The sequence below is a fragment of the Melanerpes formicivorus genome, unplaced genomic scaffold (assembly GCF_026170545.1).
Source record: "Melanerpes formicivorus ecotype bairdi unplaced genomic scaffold, bMelFor1.0.p_v2 SCAF_5, whole genome shotgun sequence".
Taxonomy (NCBI): Eukaryota; Metazoa; Chordata; class Aves; order Piciformes; family Picidae; genus Melanerpes; species Melanerpes formicivorus.
In genome coordinates this window covers 22,615,555-22,634,780 of record NW_027142357.1, presented here as the reverse complement: position 1 = coordinate 22,634,780, position 19,226 = coordinate 22,615,555, and the positions used below count along the sequence as shown (strand labels likewise).

Sequence of the window (19,226 nt, the reverse complement as noted above, 5' to 3'; positions counted from 1 at the left end):
TACATCAAGCACTTGTATCAGTGTGTTTTACAGTAGCCTGGGATATCAAACACTTCCTTCATGCTTCTTCCCCAGTCATATTCACAGTATCACAGTATAACTAAGGTTGGAAGAGATCTCGAGGATCATCGAGTCCAACCTGTCACCACAGATCTCATGATTAGACCATGGCACCAAGTGCCACGTCCAATCTCCTCTTGAACACCTCCAGAGATGGTGACTCCACCACTTCCCTGGGCAGCACATTCCAATGACAAACGACTCGGTGAAGAACTTTCTCCTCACCTCGAGTCTAAACCTCGGCCTGGTAAGTCATTTAAACACCAAAACAGATTCTATTAGTCTCATTGGTTTGAGTTTTATGGCATAGTCATGAGGAATCATAGAGCTCAAGAAATGGTTGCTGAACCATACCCCCCAAAAAAAAAATTGTATTCAAATCAAGATTTCTGTTTAGATTTTAATTAAGAAAGCTATCAAAATGAAGGAGGCAACACTTTACAGAGTAAAAATGCGTTGAATACTTGCTGGTTAAAAACATTTAAATGACCCAAAAGCATGTTCATTAGGCAGTACTTTGGAGTTGGTGTTTTTGTGTTTGTTTTTGTTTTGTTACTGTCTGGGGCAATTCTTCAATTTGACATGTGAAAAAAACTTGGAAAAGCAGGCACAATTTCTTGATCATTGAGGTCTCTCCATCATATGACATAATTCCCACCTTCTCTTTTCTGATAGGTCAAAGGTGACAGGTACTCTCTCACTCCACAGTTAGCTTCTCTCAAGCATGCTAGCAAATACATACATACAAATCATGGCAAAGCTTTCACGTGCCCAAGTAGAAATGTACTACAGTCGACAATTAATTTTGTCAGAAGATGATAAAAAAAACTGGGAGACAGAGCAGAATGTTTCTCCTCATTCTATACCAGTCTCTGAAATAATACTAAGCCTGAGAAGTAATGATATTACTGAATTTGAAGAGCTTTTAATTAAAACCATATTTTTGTAATTACAATTTGAAATTATATTTGAGGTTTTAGAGTTAAATTTATTAGACTGTGAAGATTTTTACAAGGCATTCCTACTGTAATGAGCTTATGCACCACATATGTTGCATCTTTGGTACATGTTACGAAGAGCTGGTTTTTAAATGAGCTTTATAAACTGCATTTGCATACCAGAGGAAAAGGTCAGTGTTCTGTGGATCAAGCCAGTAAATTAAGTATCACAGTATTATGTTGTTACGATTGCCTTTCACAGACACACAATAACAAAACCACAGGCTGTAGGTACCATACTATCCTAGCACTTTCATCTATATGAACTTGTCTGCTTACATACAGCGGTGCTGCTGTTGTCTTGGGTCCATCTTACCCCATCCCTTGCCCAGGTATCCTTGATGTTCTCTCCCCACCAACTTACACAGCAAAACAACTGGTATATCTGACAGTCACATCAAAAAGCAAGCCCAAGGAAGGGGGGGGCCATATACAGTAGGATGGCTCATCTCCAAGAACTAACTTGGAGTACAGCCTTTACTCCAAGTAAAGATACCCAAGGCCAGATCCTGAACCATCATAACAGGATCAAATCAGCTGGACAGCAAAGCATCAGGACAGGGATGCCGCTCTGCATCCAAGCACCATTCCACTCATTTTTGTTCAAGGATGCAACAGTATCATCTCTCTTTCAAAAACACAGACACCAAAAGCAATTGTCATGATATGGTTCACAGTTTCTCTTGGTCTACTGCAATAGTTCTTTTTGGCTGGAAATGTTAGATGTTTGGTAATCACTAAAGACTGGTGGCTACACTGACATTTTTATTCTGTGATAAATAAGCTAGGACCTGACTGCAAAGAAACTCTTTACTAGGTTTTCAGCGATAAGTAAAGCTTACTGTATTTACCCTTCTTTGGAAGTACTGTAAATAATGTAATACTACCTTTATTTTTTAAGGGCAATTGAAGTTGATTCCCTCCTCAACTCTGCAACAATACTTAACAGGTCTCTCTCTCTCTCTGTTAGAGACTGTAGACACTAAACCATGTTATACACATGATACTTTATGCATGTTTATACATATAACAGCTAAGTAAGTGACACTCCAGCTCTGTATAAAGATGTAGATTTAGTCATTAGAGAAAAAAAATCCTGCTAAATATTACAACAGTGTTAGCACAATTCAATAAAACTCATCAGTTACAAGTAGTTTCAATGATTTTTCACTTTTTATATATGATAATCCTCGAAGTAGCATTCAAAAATATAGTGCAAAATATTTAATCATTTTATTTACAAGTAAAATGTGCAGTTCAGCCTCTTATCCTCACCACAGTAAATATTATTATTCTATGTAATGAATAGAAATGAAAAACATTTGAAGAGACAAAAAGTTTTTAAAACTACAAAGATCTCTGCTTCAGATATATTTTTGTAGAGTTACACAATTACTAATTTTTTTATTCTTAGGTGAAGGGGGAAAAAAAGGGGGGAGGGAAGTCCAAGACAACACTAAAGAATTACACAGGAAAGAATGTGATTTTTAAAACCATGAAGTTAAATTTGCAATCACAAAGCAAAGTTCTGATCTACATAGAATATAATTTCTCTTTTGCAGCTTATACACAGAATCTTTACAATTTAATGCTTTTTCACTTCTTATTATACAAATCGCTTTTACAGGAAAAAGTATTCCAGTATCTTCCTTCCCCTCTGATGAGATGACACATGCTGTGGTTAAAAAGCAATTCGTGTACAATAATGTTTTAACTTGCAAGGTAGTACTCCTCTATTAAGTTGGTAGAATTCCACTAGCTGAATGAGATCAGTAAATCTGGTATGACCATCATCAAGGGTATAGAACAGCTTCCCATCATCTTCCAACTGTAAAAATGGAAAAACAGGATAGAATAAAATCCTATTTGGCTATAGTGTTCCAATTTAAATACTTGTTTGGTATGCCTACATTTGAACAACTAACAGTTTCCACATTCATGTTCTCTCTCTGGATTAAACTCATTTCATTACAATTTGTTTTGTTTTGTTTGTTTATTTTTTCCCCTCTGGTAATTAGTATATGATAAATTGCTTTACTTTAAAAACAATTTAAAAATCATACAGCATTTGTTACACGTTCAGAAGGTTTTTTAAACCACACAACAGTTATCTCAAAGTAAATACAAAAGTGTCCACAGTCACTAGCATTACAGAGACCTTACATCTGGGATTCTGATCACTTTTAGATGGACTCCTCCACTGTTTATACCCAAACACAATTAAAATCCTGGGCAATTCTAACGAATACTGTTTCAATCCTTTCCTCCTCCCAAATGTTTGTTTTCTTCAACAGGAACTTTTTTAGGGGAGGATGTCAGCTACAAGCCCTAGGTAAGGCCTACAGAAATTTGGTCAACTACCACAGAGGATTGTGGTAGTTTTAGGCTATGCCTTTAAAAATTTTTCAGAGATCTTGAACAGAAAGTAGTAAAATGTAAAAAAATCACTATTTGGCATAAAAAGGAAAATAATGATAGTTCTATACAATCCCATTGGAGAGATAAGGAACTTAAACTAGTTGTACTAAACCATTCTCTCTTTTCTCGCTTCTTCAGGCTGGGAAATACTAACTGGCTTTACTGACCTTGGCTGCATCACTTTTGTTGAGACTGGTATTAACTTCTCTGTTCTGTCTCTTATCCCTTTTATGTACAGGGAGGTAAGAGGGGGCAGGGAAGGAGAAACTATTAGCTTCCCCTGGTCTTTGACCAGGGGGGTCCTTGTGCTGTTCATTAATTGTCAATACCTGTCAATATTGTAAATACTGTGTATTTTGTACATATTCATTGCATTCCATTGTAGAGTGTAGTTTTGCTTGTAAATACAGCTTTCAGTTGCTTTCAACTGAGCTGGTCTGGCAACTTTCATGTTGCAGGGGAAAATTTCAACCCACCACACTGATCACCAGAATTAAAAAAAAAAATGCCACTACACTCATTTCTATTGAGAAGCAGCAGAATCTCGTAGAAACTTCAGTAGAAAGAAGCATGAAAGGAAGCATGAAAGCTAGCATGAAAGCTATGTGGTCTGCAGGAAAGTTTGTTGTGAGGAGAAAAGAAAAAAACCTGTAGTTCTGCTCAGTTATGTCAGGCATCTCGGCCTAAACCACATAATACTACAGTTTTTCATCTCAGCAAAATGGCCTGTAAAGAAAACAGCCACCTCTGGGGAGGGTGACAGGGAAAGCTGGCCATTGTGGCAGGAGCACTACATGATATATTCTGTGAAAAAGAACGGAAACGTGATTTCAGTTTAGGAAATTTCAGTTTACCTACAAGTAACTGGAATAATTTATTTTTTAAAATAAAATTTCCCCCCTGAAGAAGACAATATACCACAATAGAATGAATCAAGAATAGAGGTCAGCCAAAAAAAGTTTGACACCTAATATTGAGAGAAACCACCCTGAATACAAGTCAGTGAGATACACACACACACAATGCAGACAGTTCACCTAAACAGATGTCTAAATAGAAATTGTGCAGATATTGAAAATGAAAAGGCAATATGACATTTATTAACACACGATTTTCATGCTATCAAGAGTTGCTTCTATTTAATTCAAATAGATTTGTCCATTTTTTGCAAGACACTTTTTAGGATTTTGTAATATTAGTCAAGCTTTATAAGAAATCAAACAGCAAAGCTCAAAAATGTTCAACACCGCTCAGTAATACTAATTCCTTTAAGTGATACAGGTATTAATGTTTGCATGTTCCATAAAGCAGTAGAAGGGGAGGAAAAAACCCAAATCAATCAATATTGTCACAATTATTCAATTGTTTTGTCTTAAAACATTATGTACAAACTGAAAAATTTACTTACTGGTACAATTTGAAAATGCTTTATTTTTAATCCATGACTCAATGACAAAACAAATGTTTTGGGATTACTTTGGCTATCACGTACCAGGAATACCCTGAAAGAGATTGAAAATTTTCACAGTAAGATCTCTCTGGAAAGCCTTTTTAAATTATCCAGTAAAAACTGTTGTAAATTAATTACAGCAAATATTACTGAAAAGCAAAAACAATATTAATTACATAAGTTACGCTTTTAATCAGTATTGCTTTGCAAATTTGTCACTGGAAATACTTTTTCTGAAATTCTTCTTCACCTTGTCTATTATGTGAAAAATATGCATTCTCAGAACAAATGACACTGTAGGTGTCAGCTTTTACACTGCATGGAATTACAACACTTCTCTTTAGACAGAAAAGCACCATCAGAGTTTGTGCTTTGGACAAAGTTTTGATTTGGACCCCAACAGTTACATAAATCACAAACAAGCATTCAAAAAGCAGTTCAACGGGAAGTTTACAGAAAAGATAACGGAAGACATAGCAGAATGATTTTCACATCTGGCCAATATTTATAAATGCACACTCACTTCTGCACACTGGCAAAATACCCACTGAGACAGAGACACTCTGCTCAGTTTATGGCATTATTATTCAAATCACAGCACTCTCAGTGGCTAACAACATCACTACAACTAATTCACTGATAACTTACTCCAGCCAACTTATCAACAGACATCATTTTGCCATAACCCTGGTAGAATAATTTGGTACAATTAAAGGATGATTAGAGACAGCTTTCATTGAACCACTGGGTTTGGAATATCAGCAGAGAACAGATTGGAGGACAAAGGGCAGGTTTGTAGTGGAGAGTCTGACTGGTTTGTACTGTGCAGGTCTGGAACAGAAACAGGTAGCTAATATGCCAAGAAGGGAAATAGTGGGACAGATATTGGTAAGCATGTTCCTCTTCCAGGATACAAAAGAATTGTGCAAGATGAAATTACAAGTACCAACCAAGTGAGTACTCACGGCCACCTACTTTTGCCCAACCATATAACAGGAATGAGAACGAAACTACTACATAAAAAGAAAGGATTTCAGGAGAAAAAAGCAAAGGCTTACAGTGGATTTCCACTAATTGCACGGAATACAAACTACTAATTTCTTCCTCAAAGTCAACATGGAATGATGGAATTTGGAGCCCGTAACCATTAACATTTCTGTTACATTTGCAATCCAGTCTAATTCGGAGCTCTGATATAAATTCAGTTATTATGTGCCAACCGAGCATACAGCTTGTAAGAGTACGGCAAGTAAAACAAAAACTTCTCAATGCTCAAGCTCTCCTAACAAGCTCTCTCTCACCACCTAGCGGCCTTTCACCCCCTCCAGGACATGAATGATTTTTTTTCAGAGTACCGATATATCCTCTGCATAAACTGAAACATTACGTATGTTTGCCCTTAATGACTGGCATTTTATTTTATTCAGAAAAAAAAAAGGCACTATAATAATGTGCCACTTCGCAGATATCTAAAATAAGGTCTCTTCACCCAAATACTGGGATCCACATCAAACAATACGCAGTGAACATATTGAGTAGGAAAGAATATACAAGTTTATTAGGGTTTATGCTGCCATTCATCACTTCTTTTGATGTCCATTTGCTTACTTGTTTCCTTAACAGCAAACATAAGCAATATTTGTTCTCCTTCACATAAAAAACGTCTTTACTCTTTTCTAATCTTATCACGATAAATTTACTTCACTTGTCGAAGAACCTTTAAAAACTTTAGTATGATAAAAGCTTATAAGAATTTTAGAAATGTCTAAAAAAGTCCCTTCCAGCAACATTCTGCTTTACTCCAAACCGCTGCTTCATAAACTTATAAGGACTTCTCTGAATGACTAATTGCATTTTGTCATGAGCCTTTTGTTAATAACATTCATCAATCAGATGCCAATCACTTTGCAAACCTGTTAATCCTTTATCACTGAAAAGTCATCACATGTCCTTTAGGGAGTAAAGTATGAAATCTATAATACTGCCACATTAACTTCTTGACAAAAGCTGGGTTTATTCCAGAACAGTAGATCCAGAAACTTTACTCCTTTATAACTCACCTTAAGATCGCAGCTGTCCCTAATTTTGTTATTGGGTTATCCAAATACTGAGTCTAATGTATATCCTTTACATAATAGTCCCTGTATCTTCTATAAACCATTATGAACAACATATTTATTGGTATATATGGTATTACAGAGGTCCTGTGACCTCAGTCATATATGCAGGAGATCTCCCTGCTTGGGATCACCTTGAAAGGATCAATATGGATTATTTTCTCTGTTCCCACCCCAAGAAACTAAAATCTTCTTATTCTCATGAAAAAAACTTCTGTATTTTGGGTGCTAATTAATTCTTTCACCCTGTCACAAAGTACAGCATTTGTCACATGCTTTAACGTATTCGTGACTTCACTGCAATCTTAAAGACAGATCTGACGGCATCTGAGCACTCATACCACCAATTCTAGACAGTTGATTCAAGAGTCACCAAAATCACGATGCTTATATATAAATAGATCCAAGAATACAACATAACATTGGTTTAGTACAATGTTGTTTATCAAGGCATTCACTTCCTCATCTCATACACCATTGCTGTTTACTCGCCAAATCTACTAGATTTCAGTTAACAGTTTGCGTTCCATACTCTGGAAAATTCATCAGCCCTAGAATGGTGTACTGCTCAGAAATACATGTTGGATTCACCCCCATGTCCTGTAATTTGCATGTAATGAATCCAAAACTAACAGAGTTTACTGAAGCCGTTTTAGGATGATTAGTCAGCCTTAAAACAGGACCTCTGAAATTTAAGAGAAAAGCAGGAGTCCAATTGGCCATCCTTGCTGAGTACAACAATTTTTGTCTCCCTTTCCTTCCACCACTTTATTTTTTTCCTAGTGTCTTCTCTGCAGATGTAGAAAAACAGCATTAGAACTGTTATTACCTGGAACTGAAAGAATTTAACCAGTAATTTGGTGTTACACATGCTTAACTGGAAACAGACTCAGCGAAATTAGAGTGTTATGGAATTACTCACTGAATGAACGAAGGAGGCCCAACTTTACATTTAATACAGGAGTAAGAATAAAAAAAACACCCCACCACAACACCACCAAACCCAAAATATAAATTAAACACCCAGGAGGATTTGAACATAAACTACATACTTATTTGTGATTTTTTAAAAATATTTATTGTTTACCATTAAGGAATAATACAATTTTTAGTCATTTTGGGAGGAAAAGCATACTTTTTTTCAATGACTGTCCCTGCACAGTTAATCTTAGAATAATGTTTTCAGGCTTTCTTTCATTCTTTCAGCTCTAATAAGAGATATAAAAGACACCAGTGCCAAAGTTGACAGTTCCCAGAGAATATTGTACAAATATAGAGCTCAAGTGCCTGGCTCTGAGCAGACATAAGTAATCTGTCAGTGACAGAATCAAAGTGTTAGATCACTGTTTTATTGCTTCCAAAGATATAAAATAGAAACCAACTGATCCCCAGATAGCACTATATAAAAGAATTTTTATTTCTATTAGGTAAGTGCAACCTTCCTTCCTCCATCTCTCCCGCAAAAGACATACATGAAAATAGTAGCTGTTGACTAGAAATACATCTCAAAAGAGTTACATAAAGAATTAACTTACCCATCTACAAGTCCATGCTGCAAAATAAGTCTCTGAGCCTCCTCTCTAGAAATTTTATGATGAAACCATGACTGAGATCTGTGTATACCTGTAGAAATAAAGATCATTAAAAACATTTTGCCTTTACTGAAAGAATCATGTACCACATTTCTCTAGCAATGATTTAACACACATACCCACGTTAGACATGGCAACTGGACTACCATGTGAGTTGAGTCGTAGACACCCTCTTCTCTGCATGAGAGAGAAGTAAAAACATGATTTCAAAGCTTTTTTGCTTAAAAGTAAATGAACAAAAATCAAGAAATGCTACTCAGATAAACAAAAAAGTGTTTATACCCGCCACGCTAATCCTTCTTCAACTGCAACTGAAAGGGCTTCTGTTGGATTTTCTATAATTCTGCTTCTGTGCCCTGAGAAATCCATTGCTACTAAAGAATTTTCTGAAATGCTCCTCTGCAACAAAGAAAAATAAATTTAGTTTGTGCATTTCTTAAAAGATCCATAGTTTGAAAGTGAGATCCTAGGAAAACATTGCTTTGTAAGTGGCATTTCAAGTATCTGCAGTGTGTCCCACCAAACTCATTTTACCTTAGGGAGCATTTGTAATTTCAGTATGCTGCAGTACAGCTCAATTTTACAGGCTGGCAGGACAGATCATCCTTTTGCATTACTGCAATGGATGAGAAACGCATCGCTTTACTACAAACTCTATTTATATTTTTAACTATAACTAGCCCTTTGCATGTCAAAACAAGTCAGGAAACTGTTATTAAGCCGTCCAAGTTACAAGGAAAAAAAGTATATAAAATACAAAATTCTTATCAATAACCATCACATTAACAAAGATTTGACATATTTTGTTATAAATATGTCATAAATGTATATAAACATCCACTCACAGTTTACTGGATTTAAGCACTGAAAACATCCATTTCTATGGAGTTTAACTTCTATTTTAATACATCCTTCTAACTCGTATCACAGAATCAAAACCTGTAAGATCTGTTATAAAAAACATTTGGGTTTTTTCTCCCAGCAAAGACCAAGTTTATAACAATAGAATTAATAGCATTAAAGCTTGGCCAAAAAAAATCTTAAAAGTCACCAAAACTCTTCCCAAAACCCAAACTTTACAAAATTAATTTTAATACAGATTGTAGTGTCATAGAATTGTTTAGGTCGAAAAAGGCCTTTAAGACCATCAAGCCTAACCATCAACTGAACAATGCTAAGTTCACCACTAAACCACGTCACTAAGCACCACATCATTTAAATACTTTTAGTGATGCTGACTCAAATATTAGCAGGCACTGGAATATCAAATAATTAAAATAACATTCTGGCACTCTGTGCTATAGTAGCATCAAGGTCTCAGATTTCTGTACTGTTAGCAAAACTTCCCCATCCAAAACCAAAGCAGCTCTCTTTTGTTCCTGTTTGGCTATAAGTGTAAATTTAACCAGAAACAGAAGACAGCAATTCTCTGGTTCATGGTAGTGTAAGGTCCGCCTGAGTAGCTGTAACCTGCAATGAGCTTTGAAAAGTAAAAATAGTAAGGGCAAAATAAGAGAAAACACTCATCTTTACTAAAGTGGAGGGAACTCTTGTAGCTGCTTGTAACTGAGGAATGTAAAATGTGTAAGTTTGTGCACTTAACTCCCAAGTTTATCCAGTTTGCTTTTTAATTCATGAATTCTACACAAGTAGAAAAATAGTGTTTAATAGATTCTGCATGTGGTAGAAGTTATATGAAATAAAATGTACATAACAATATAGAGGTGAGAGAATTGGTAAGGACTCCCAGGTCCCTTATGAAAGAAGCAGTTGCTTACAGTAATAGCTTCACATAGCAGAAAGCAAAGACACAGTCAGTGTATTAAGCACTGTTTTGATGTCATGGCCATTAGTAATATCACTGAAAATTATTTTTGTGAACACTTATAATAGCAAATTTAGGCATTTTAACAGCAAGAAATATAACCAAAGCTAAAAAAAAACCAAAAAACAAACAACATAAAAATCACTGTGGCAAGTGACAGCAACAAGTAATTTTTACCCTACTTGGCCAACAAAACCCAAAAAGTTATATAAGTCATTCATGAGAAAGTGTTAAATCAAAGGTTTCATAAAGGACTGGGATTACACATTAAAGGAAGGTATAACCTGATTCAATCCCAACTATCTGACTGAGGAGATGGACATAATACCTAGCACAGGATGCTGTTCCTTCAAAACCCCGTTCTTCCAGGTATAGTGCTCCACTGAAGTCCAGTCAGTATTACAGCAGCTAAAATTATCTCAAATACTTAATATTGTGTATTTTAAAAAATAAGAAAATGGAATTATTACCATATACCAAAATGGATTTGTTACACCTTTCCTATTCATCATTTACACCATGTGTAACCTTAAAGACTTTGCTTCTTTTTTAATGCATTTATAGTTAAGCTGTTTTCAGAATCCTCTTTCTGTTCTTTTTGACAGCGATAATAAGCCAATGAACTCCCCAAATTACTAGAGATTTGACAAAGGGAAAAAGCCTGTTAACTGTTCTGAACTACCCTATTTGTATTAAGAAAGTAAATTAATTCATTAGCTCTCTGTTTAAGCCTGACAGCCCTAAAGATTTCAGCAAGCATTCGCCCATGCAACGATTTGAAGATCAGATCAGTAGTACAGCTCACATAATTTACTTAAAAACAGCATGATGACAGAAACAATGCATTTATTCATGCAGCTACTGTGGAACATACCATAGGTGTTACATTCAACGGGCTGCAGCCACCTCTACCTTGATATGGTTGCACGTAATTTTGATACAACTGCATCCCATACTAAAACCAGAAAACAACATGGTTAGCATTTTAAATTACAAACCTAAGATGAGTAATCTTAGTAAGCTTTTCTTTACTACTAAAAAACCAAACAAAAAACCCCAAACAAAAAAACCCCACACCAACAGGGCCAAATGCTGTTAGGATAAGGAAATGCACATCATGCTGCTGCCTTTATATGCACACTCTGCATTAAATACTACTTATTTAATAGACCAACTGACCTATTCCTTTTGCCACAAACACATTTTAAAAATACATTATAAATTTCCCTTCTTGTGTGTTCTTGTCTTTGCTCAACATTACTCAGCAAGCTCTGATTTCAACCTGGTCACAAAAAAGCATATGGTTTATGTTAAGTATTTGCAAGACTGAGGCTTCAAGGCATTGTCCCATTCCCTATAACAATTCCAGTAATTTGCTTGTTCAGATGACGAAAAATAAGCTTTCTGAGTACAAACTGGATATTTCTGTTGCACAGGAACCTAGAATTACATCACATTCCTAACACATGGTATCAAAATTTCACACAGTAAACTTAAGCAAGAACTTAACCTGACACAGAAAAATTACCTTAAGCAACCTAATTGCAGTCATCCAACAGGTCCTACTTTGTTCATCATCTGCACAGAGCTGTTTCAGGTCCCTGGTTCCTCCTGATTTGTTAGGCTAGAAGGCCACAGCACATTTTTTTTAGCATTAATGCATATCTTGAAGATAATACCTGTTGAAATAAAAGCCACTAATTCTCCTATTTTATAATAGACAGCTGAATATTGTTTTCAAAAGCCTTAAAGAAACTTAAGCTTACCTATTGTGGCTTGCTTTAATATGTATCAGAATAATAAGTTTGTACCTTAAAGCAGAATCCATAGTTTGTTGGTGCTCCAGAAATCTTTTTGCCTGGCAAAGACATGTACATATCACTATTGCTGAATTCGCAGAAAAACTGCAGATGTCTTGGCTCCTATAAAGAAGAGCAATGTAATACAGTTAGACTATTTTTAGCCAACCTCTCTAGATAAGAAGCTCAGAAGACTATATTGGTTATCTTGCTCCAAAATACAGTCTTCCATACTGCAGTTTGAACTGTGACAGCAGGAAATCTAGAAAGAGACAACTCAATACTAATTTTATACTGAAGGGAAAAAACACTTCACTCTAGTCAAAGCGCTCATTCTTCCAGACCGGGAGAAAAATCAAAGTACAAGTGATATAATTTCTAGGAAAATATACATTCATTCAAGCCACAACAATATTAGAGTAAAAGTCAAGTTTTGAGAGCAGCATGTGTTTCGAACATCAAAACAAAATACACATTCGTAATCTGAAAAACAAGGTACTGTAGTAATTACTGTCCAGTACTATTCATAACCATTATATTCACCATCTGAGGTTAATTAAGTCAAGGCAGCAAACAAAAGAAACTTACTGAAGGATACAGAAACAGCTCAGTGAATACTCTAGCAGTTAAACATATAAAATTCAGAACAAAAAAAACCCACATTTTTAAAGTGTTTTATTTAAAAGGTGTCTCAACTCCAATGTATGCTGTCTGATATAATGAAGCTTGAAGTTGTGGGGGAGGGAGAGCTAGACCTTCTCTCTCAACCCACCACAAGTACTGTCATGAAAAAGTAAGTAATGAAATTAAAAACTGTCTAGTAACAAAATTTAAGAACTCTCAAAAATCTTCCTGTAAATTCCTTTTAATAGTAGTTTTTTATTTATTTTTGATGATTATGTATTGTGTCCACTCTTCAGAGTACCTATACTTCAGAACTTTAACTACTAGTTTTAACTTAATTTTAAAAGGGTACTCTTACTAACCAATTGGAAAAAGTATTAACTAGAATGAAACAAATTTATCAGGAAAAAATAAATCACTATTTCTAAGACAATACTTTCTCAATTTCATATCTCAGTATCCCTCTACATATTATGTATAATAAATAGATTATTTTTTCCTCTTTTTAATCACTGTAAGTTGAAATTCAAACTTTGGTTACAAGTACAACAAAGGATAAAGACACCACATAAGCTCTAACTTCATAGATCTCCCTCTCCCATTTTTTCCCATACCTTAGATGTACCTTTAGTGGAAAAATAAAGACCAGATCTTCTCAAAAGAAAGTACCATTTTTTCCATGATTTTTTTCCCTGCTCCTTTGCATGCAAATAACCATGAATCTCAGGATATGTGCTGGAGCTTAGGAACATCTGAAAGAAAGCACCAGACATGCATTTTTCTTTTCATCTGATACCATCATTCTGTTTCATTAACATACTCAGACAGGAATAAGGTGAATAAGCCACTAAATACACTATCACACCACAGTAATTCAGTTATGATTGCATCTAATCCTATTAAGAGTACCTCTGATTTAAGGTTTGTAGAATGCCACGCAATTCCAAGTTATGCTAAACAAGTTACATATTGATATGGACCATATGGTTTAAAATGAGATTATTAGTTATGCAATACATTGACTTCAGCAATGAAACCAGTGTAAAAAGCTCTCATCCCATGCCTCAGACCCTACTTACAAAAGGCTGCAAATCAATGCTACCAACAACAGAAAAATAATGCCATCGCTCCGTTGCTTCTGTGATACAAACCAGGTAAGGGAACTGATCAGAGTTAAATTTTGTTCAGCAAACAAATCAAAAAATCTGAATTGCAAACCCATGCATAGATATTAATCTTTTCAAAAGTAGGGAACTAAGGTCTTGGGGCCAAAAGTGATACTATAGTAAGGATTTTAGGGGTTTTAATTGAACTAAACCCAGGAGAGGCTAGGCCAATCACCAAGAGAGCTCCTACTTCCACTCAAGATATTCAATGGCTTCTTTTTAGCCAGCTATTGTCTTGCTAAGACTAAGTGCACAGTCAATCTGCAAAAGCTGGCAACTGTGATAACTTTATTCTAATTCTGTGTAACACATTCATTTTTATTACTCTTTTTTCCAGTAAAACTACTTACAACTATGATTCACATCTAAACATACTAACCTAGAATTCTTCAATTTCCATATAAGCAAAGGAATTTCTACTATTACTAAACTCTTCAATGAACCTTGCCTCAGGCTGACCTGCAGTATCATAAATACCATCTAGGCTAATACAGAGGTAGTGAACAAGGGATTTTCTGTTTGGCATATGCAGATTTCATTGCTGCATTTTCCTCCTGTCTACTGCCACTTGCAGAAAATCTCATCTGAGTACACAAAGCAACAGATTACCAGGCAAGGACCAAATTGCAGCAAAATGATGAACAGGATTCAGGGAGTACACCCAGTTCTTTGGCCATTAAATAATGCAGTTCAACCAAGAAACACAAGGTTTCATTGGCTTCTCTTTTCCTACCTTGCAGTCAGATCCATGACTGTACCACCTGTAAACCAACGTGAGCTAATTAAATCCAGCTGATGTGAATGCACCGACATGGGCAAGCTGCATTTAACAGCAGGGCTGAGTCCCCTTGCCCACAGCTAGGATGGCATTGTGAACAGCCTCACTGCTGTTCACCTGAACAGTTAAATTACAGTAAGAATACATATATCTAGCTACATGAGCTGATGGTACTCAGCCACGTGCAAATGTAGGTTCAGCAATTTCATCCACACTGAAGCAGACCAGGAGGTCCTGGTAGGTGTTCCATCCTGTTACTCTTCCCATTTGCCGCATATTAACAGGTTTGCTGATGGTGAATATAGAAAATACATACTTGAATAAGTATTTTAACTCCAGAAACAAAGTCAAGTGGAAGCTTTAGGAAAATCTAAATGAGTTAATGTATGTAAAAACAAAAGAGCATCTTTTTAACTTAGGTATCATTTCAGAAGACTAAATGAGTGGTTGACTCCTAGACTTCACAACTGTCTTCCCCGCAATTTCTGCCGTAAGAGTTACAAACCAGTAGAACTGCCATGAAGAACAGTTTTGTTACTCAGCAAACTAAAGTTGAGGAGCAATACAAAGCTCAGCTTCAACAGTCACTCCTGTATCTATATTCTCAATTAAAATAAAGCAGCAATAATACCAGGAAAAAAGGCAATCCTAGATCCATCTTCTTCCTTCTAAGATAACTGATAACTGTGTGAGAAAATATAACACAAACAAGCTGTAGTCAAGACCATTAACTGTCAGAAGGAATGAATGGTAAAAATAATTCAGAGAACTGAATGCCTGTAACAAACATCTAAAACTAAACACAACCAAACCAAAACAAAACAAAAGGATGTTTTCTGCCTTTCTTGTTTGTTGTTGTTGTGGTTGGTTTTATCTGTTTTGTTTTGTGGATTGGTTTTGGCTGAAGGTGGGGTTTTTATTGTCCTCAATATAGGAAGAAGAATTAGGGAGAGGTAAATGATGGTATGCTGCAGACAAGGGATTATTGGTCACGTAATATGCAGAAATAAGTTCACACCCTTTGTCCTCTGCAGTGAAATGGATCCATGTACAAGAGGAGGCTGGTGACGAATGAAGTCCCTCAGGGATCGGTGCTGGGACCAGTCTTATTTAACATCTTTCTTGGCAACATGGACAGTGGCATTGAATGCACCCTCAGCAAGTTCACTGACAAAGCCAGCAGACACTCTGGAGGGAAGGGAGGCCATGCAGAGGGACCTTGACAGGTTGGAGAGGTGGGCCCAGGCCAAACTCATGAAGTTCAACAAGACCAAGTGCAAGGTCCTGCAGCTGGTTTGGAGCAATCCCAAGGACCAATACAGGCTAGGCAGTGACTGGTTTGAGAGCAGACCTGAAGAAAAGGACTTGGGGGTGCTGGTAGATGAGAAGATCAACATGAGCCACTAGTGTGCACTTGCAGTCCAGAAAGACAATCACATCCTGGGCTGCATCAAGAGAAGCACAGCCAGCAGTTTGAGGGAGGTGATTTACCCCTCTACTCCACTCTGGTGAGACCCCACCTGGAGTACTGTGTCCAGGTCTGGAGCCCCTATTACAGGAAGGATCTGGATGCGCTAGAAGACGGCCAGAGAAGGGCTACAAGGATGGTTAGAGGGCTGGAGCACCTCTCCTATGGAGATAGACTAAGAGAGTTGGGTTCATTCAGTTTGGAGAAGAGACAGCTCTGAGAAAGCCTTATTGTGGCCTTCCAGTATCTTAAGGGGGCCTACAAGAAAGCTGGTGAGGGACTTTTTAGGGTGACAGGACTAGGGGGAATGGAGTAAAAATAGAAATGGGTACATTCAGATTGGATGTTAGGAAAAATTGGATGTTAGGACTGGATTATGATCTGATTAGTTGTAAAACCAACCAATTTAAAAACAATTCGGATTAAAAAAAAAAAGAAACAAAGAAAATAAATGTATTTTGTCAGAAAGAAAAACCCATACAAGCAAAAAATCTAATCAATCAACAAGTGAGAAAAGAGAACAGGAGAAAACCTGAACTGTCTCAGATGAATATCATAATGAAAAAACACAGAAATAGTAAATGACCCTGAATGCAATAAAGGTTGAGAAATGCAAATTATTTGTCTCCACTTTGAACGTTTTCAATGAAAGAATGGTTGCAGTAGTGAAGACAACATTTGCTAAGGTGGATGCTTCTCAAGCACTTAAACACTTATTTTGGAGAGTCAAAGAAGCTATCATTTTCCTAAGACTCTGTGAATCAAGTTTGAATTTGATGACTGATGTCTTTGAAGATGTGATGACAGCTAGCCATGATCCAGCCCAGTGCTACTGGGAATAAATAGGACTTTCCCCTGGATCTGCCGATAAATGCTGGGGGTACCAAGTAATTCCAGTGAAGAACTGATACTGACTCTCTATAGGAGACAATCCTTTCTGTGGTAGAGAGAGTAAATAGATGGAAGCTTGAATCTTAAATCTATGAAGGCAGAGAATGGGAACAACTGAAAAACATGGGGCAAGAGTTGGCAATGGAGAAAGGGCAAAATGAAAAGGCTCTGCAGTAACTCTACCTTTCACAAAATTATGTTTGTTTTTGTAATCCTTTGCATATGTAACATTCATTTTTATGTTTATTTAGGAAAGACATATGCTCCCTTCTATAATATGTTCTACATTAGGTGCAAGGTTTTTTATATTGTTCGGGGAGATGGTTTGGATATGTGCTATCTACAACAGCTTTTTTAATGTATCTGCATTATATGTAAAAAGCTATTAGAAAAACGCACACAAATTTGGTCAAAGACTTGAGCTCTGAATTGCAAGTCTACATACAGAACCTGAATATCAACTGCATCTATCAAACAGAGAGGAAGGAGAAGGGGAAACAGGTCTGTTCTTAAAGCAAAGCCAGAAACAAGTGTAATTACCCAAGTAATTTCAACCTCCTATTTTGAAGACATCACTGTTACAACACTGACTGATGCAGTGCATAGTGAAAAACAAGCTCCTATAAATAAAATTAAAGATTAAAAACCAATATTACAAAATTGAAAAAATTTTATTCACAGGCACAAAGAAATTAAAGAAATCTAGGATAAAATTTTGACCCTTCAAAGGAATTTTTTAAAACAAAACTGACTTCAGTGAAGCAAAGATTTCATCTACTAACTCAGAATTCAATTCTGTGAATATTATGTATGCTGTGCAGTCTAGTCATTGGAAATGCTCTCATGAATAAGAATACAAAAGGATCTAGTATGTACATTAATTCATCTAAAATAAGAGTTGCTCCAATAAGACGACAATGTTCTAAACAAGTTACAAGCCCCCATTTAAAATTACAATCCTCAAGTTTCACATCCAGTGAGACCAAGTGAGTTAATTTGTTGACTATCTATTAAAAATGCTAATTCTAAAAAAATAAACAAACAAACAAACCTCCTCCAAATTCTGCAAATAGCAGATATGGCATTAATGTAGAGAGAGGGCTCACATGAAAATCTTCAAACTACATGCATTTTTTACATGTTTTAAAGGATTCCATTTGAAAAAAATACCTAAAGCAAGTTCTAAATGATCCATGCTGCCTACCACTAAGATATGTACATTCAGCATACATCTCAGAGCAGCATACTCTAAACAACATAGTGATACAATTTTGTTTTTTTTTTTAAGGCTGAAGATCTTCATGGCAGAGATTAAACCTTTCTCTTTTGTAGACAGATATTCAGTATATGCCAGAACTAGTAATTTTACTTGGCACATGGTAAATGGGTACAAGACAAGGCATTTTTTTACTTTTGAGGCTATTTAGATGCTGTGATTAAAAGCCATCAACCAAAATACTCACTATTTCGCTTTGTATGAAAATCAAGAGAAACACACTTGATAAATATTTTACTTGCTTACAGCTCAATTCACAGAAAGCTATAAAACTGTCAGAAGTGATTTTTTAATCACTTGTAAGCACTGAGTTGTTAAAACTAATGTCTCTCTTGATACTTGACCAAGCACATCACAAATAATAACACAAGCCCATTAACTTGTCTTAATGAAAGTTTCCAAGGAAATAGCAACTCACTGTAAACAACAGCTTCTGCTGAAACATGCATACAGCAGCACAATTCACAAAGGTATTCTCTGCTTTGTGCCTAATAAGTTTTATTTGATTAAACAAAATTAAACAGGCAATACAACATAAAATGGTAACTGAGGAAAGTTTGTAACAAATTTTTCAAGCTATCAAAATGGGATGCAACTATATTGATTTAGAATGATTTTTACTCTCACCCACAAGCTCTGCACATGTTCTACATGTCACAATAAGGGCTTAAGGAAGTTCTGTGCAAGAGTATGTGGAAAACATTTCCAAAGTGGTTTTATTTTTTTTTTTCTAACTATTTAATTACATTTTTAACAAAAAAAAA

At 35.9% G+C, this 19,226-nt stretch overlaps 1 protein-coding gene across 2 annotated transcripts in view; it reads right to left on the bottom strand.

The window, feature by feature from the left end:
- Positions 1 to 427: 427 nt before the first annotated feature.
- The window catches only part of GRB14 (growth factor receptor bound protein 14), a 67,005-nt gene continuing 48,206 nt past the window's right edge, over positions 428 to 19,226 (bottom strand). The window contains exons 6-14 of one of the 2 annotated variants that reach the window (XM_068138746.1): positions 13,498 to 13,635; positions 12,272 to 12,382; positions 11,989 to 12,084; positions 11,335 to 11,415; positions 8,918 to 9,034; positions 8,755 to 8,812; positions 8,579 to 8,666; positions 4,885 to 4,978; positions 428 to 2,886 (exon numbers count right to left, since the gene is read on the bottom strand). In XM_068138746.1, the coding sequence (XP_067994847.1) occupies positions 2,740 to 2,886; positions 4,885 to 4,978; positions 8,579 to 8,666; positions 8,755 to 8,812; positions 8,918 to 9,034; positions 11,335 to 11,415; positions 11,989 to 12,084; positions 12,272 to 12,382; positions 13,498 to 13,635 (930 nt within the window). In that variant the 3' untranslated portion in view covers positions 428 to 2,739. The remainder of the gene's footprint in view (positions 2,887 to 4,884; positions 4,979 to 8,578; positions 8,667 to 8,754; positions 8,813 to 8,917; positions 9,035 to 11,334; positions 11,416 to 11,988; positions 12,085 to 12,271; positions 12,383 to 13,497; positions 13,636 to 19,226) is intronic. The other variant, XM_068138747.1, reaches the window with a different exon arrangement.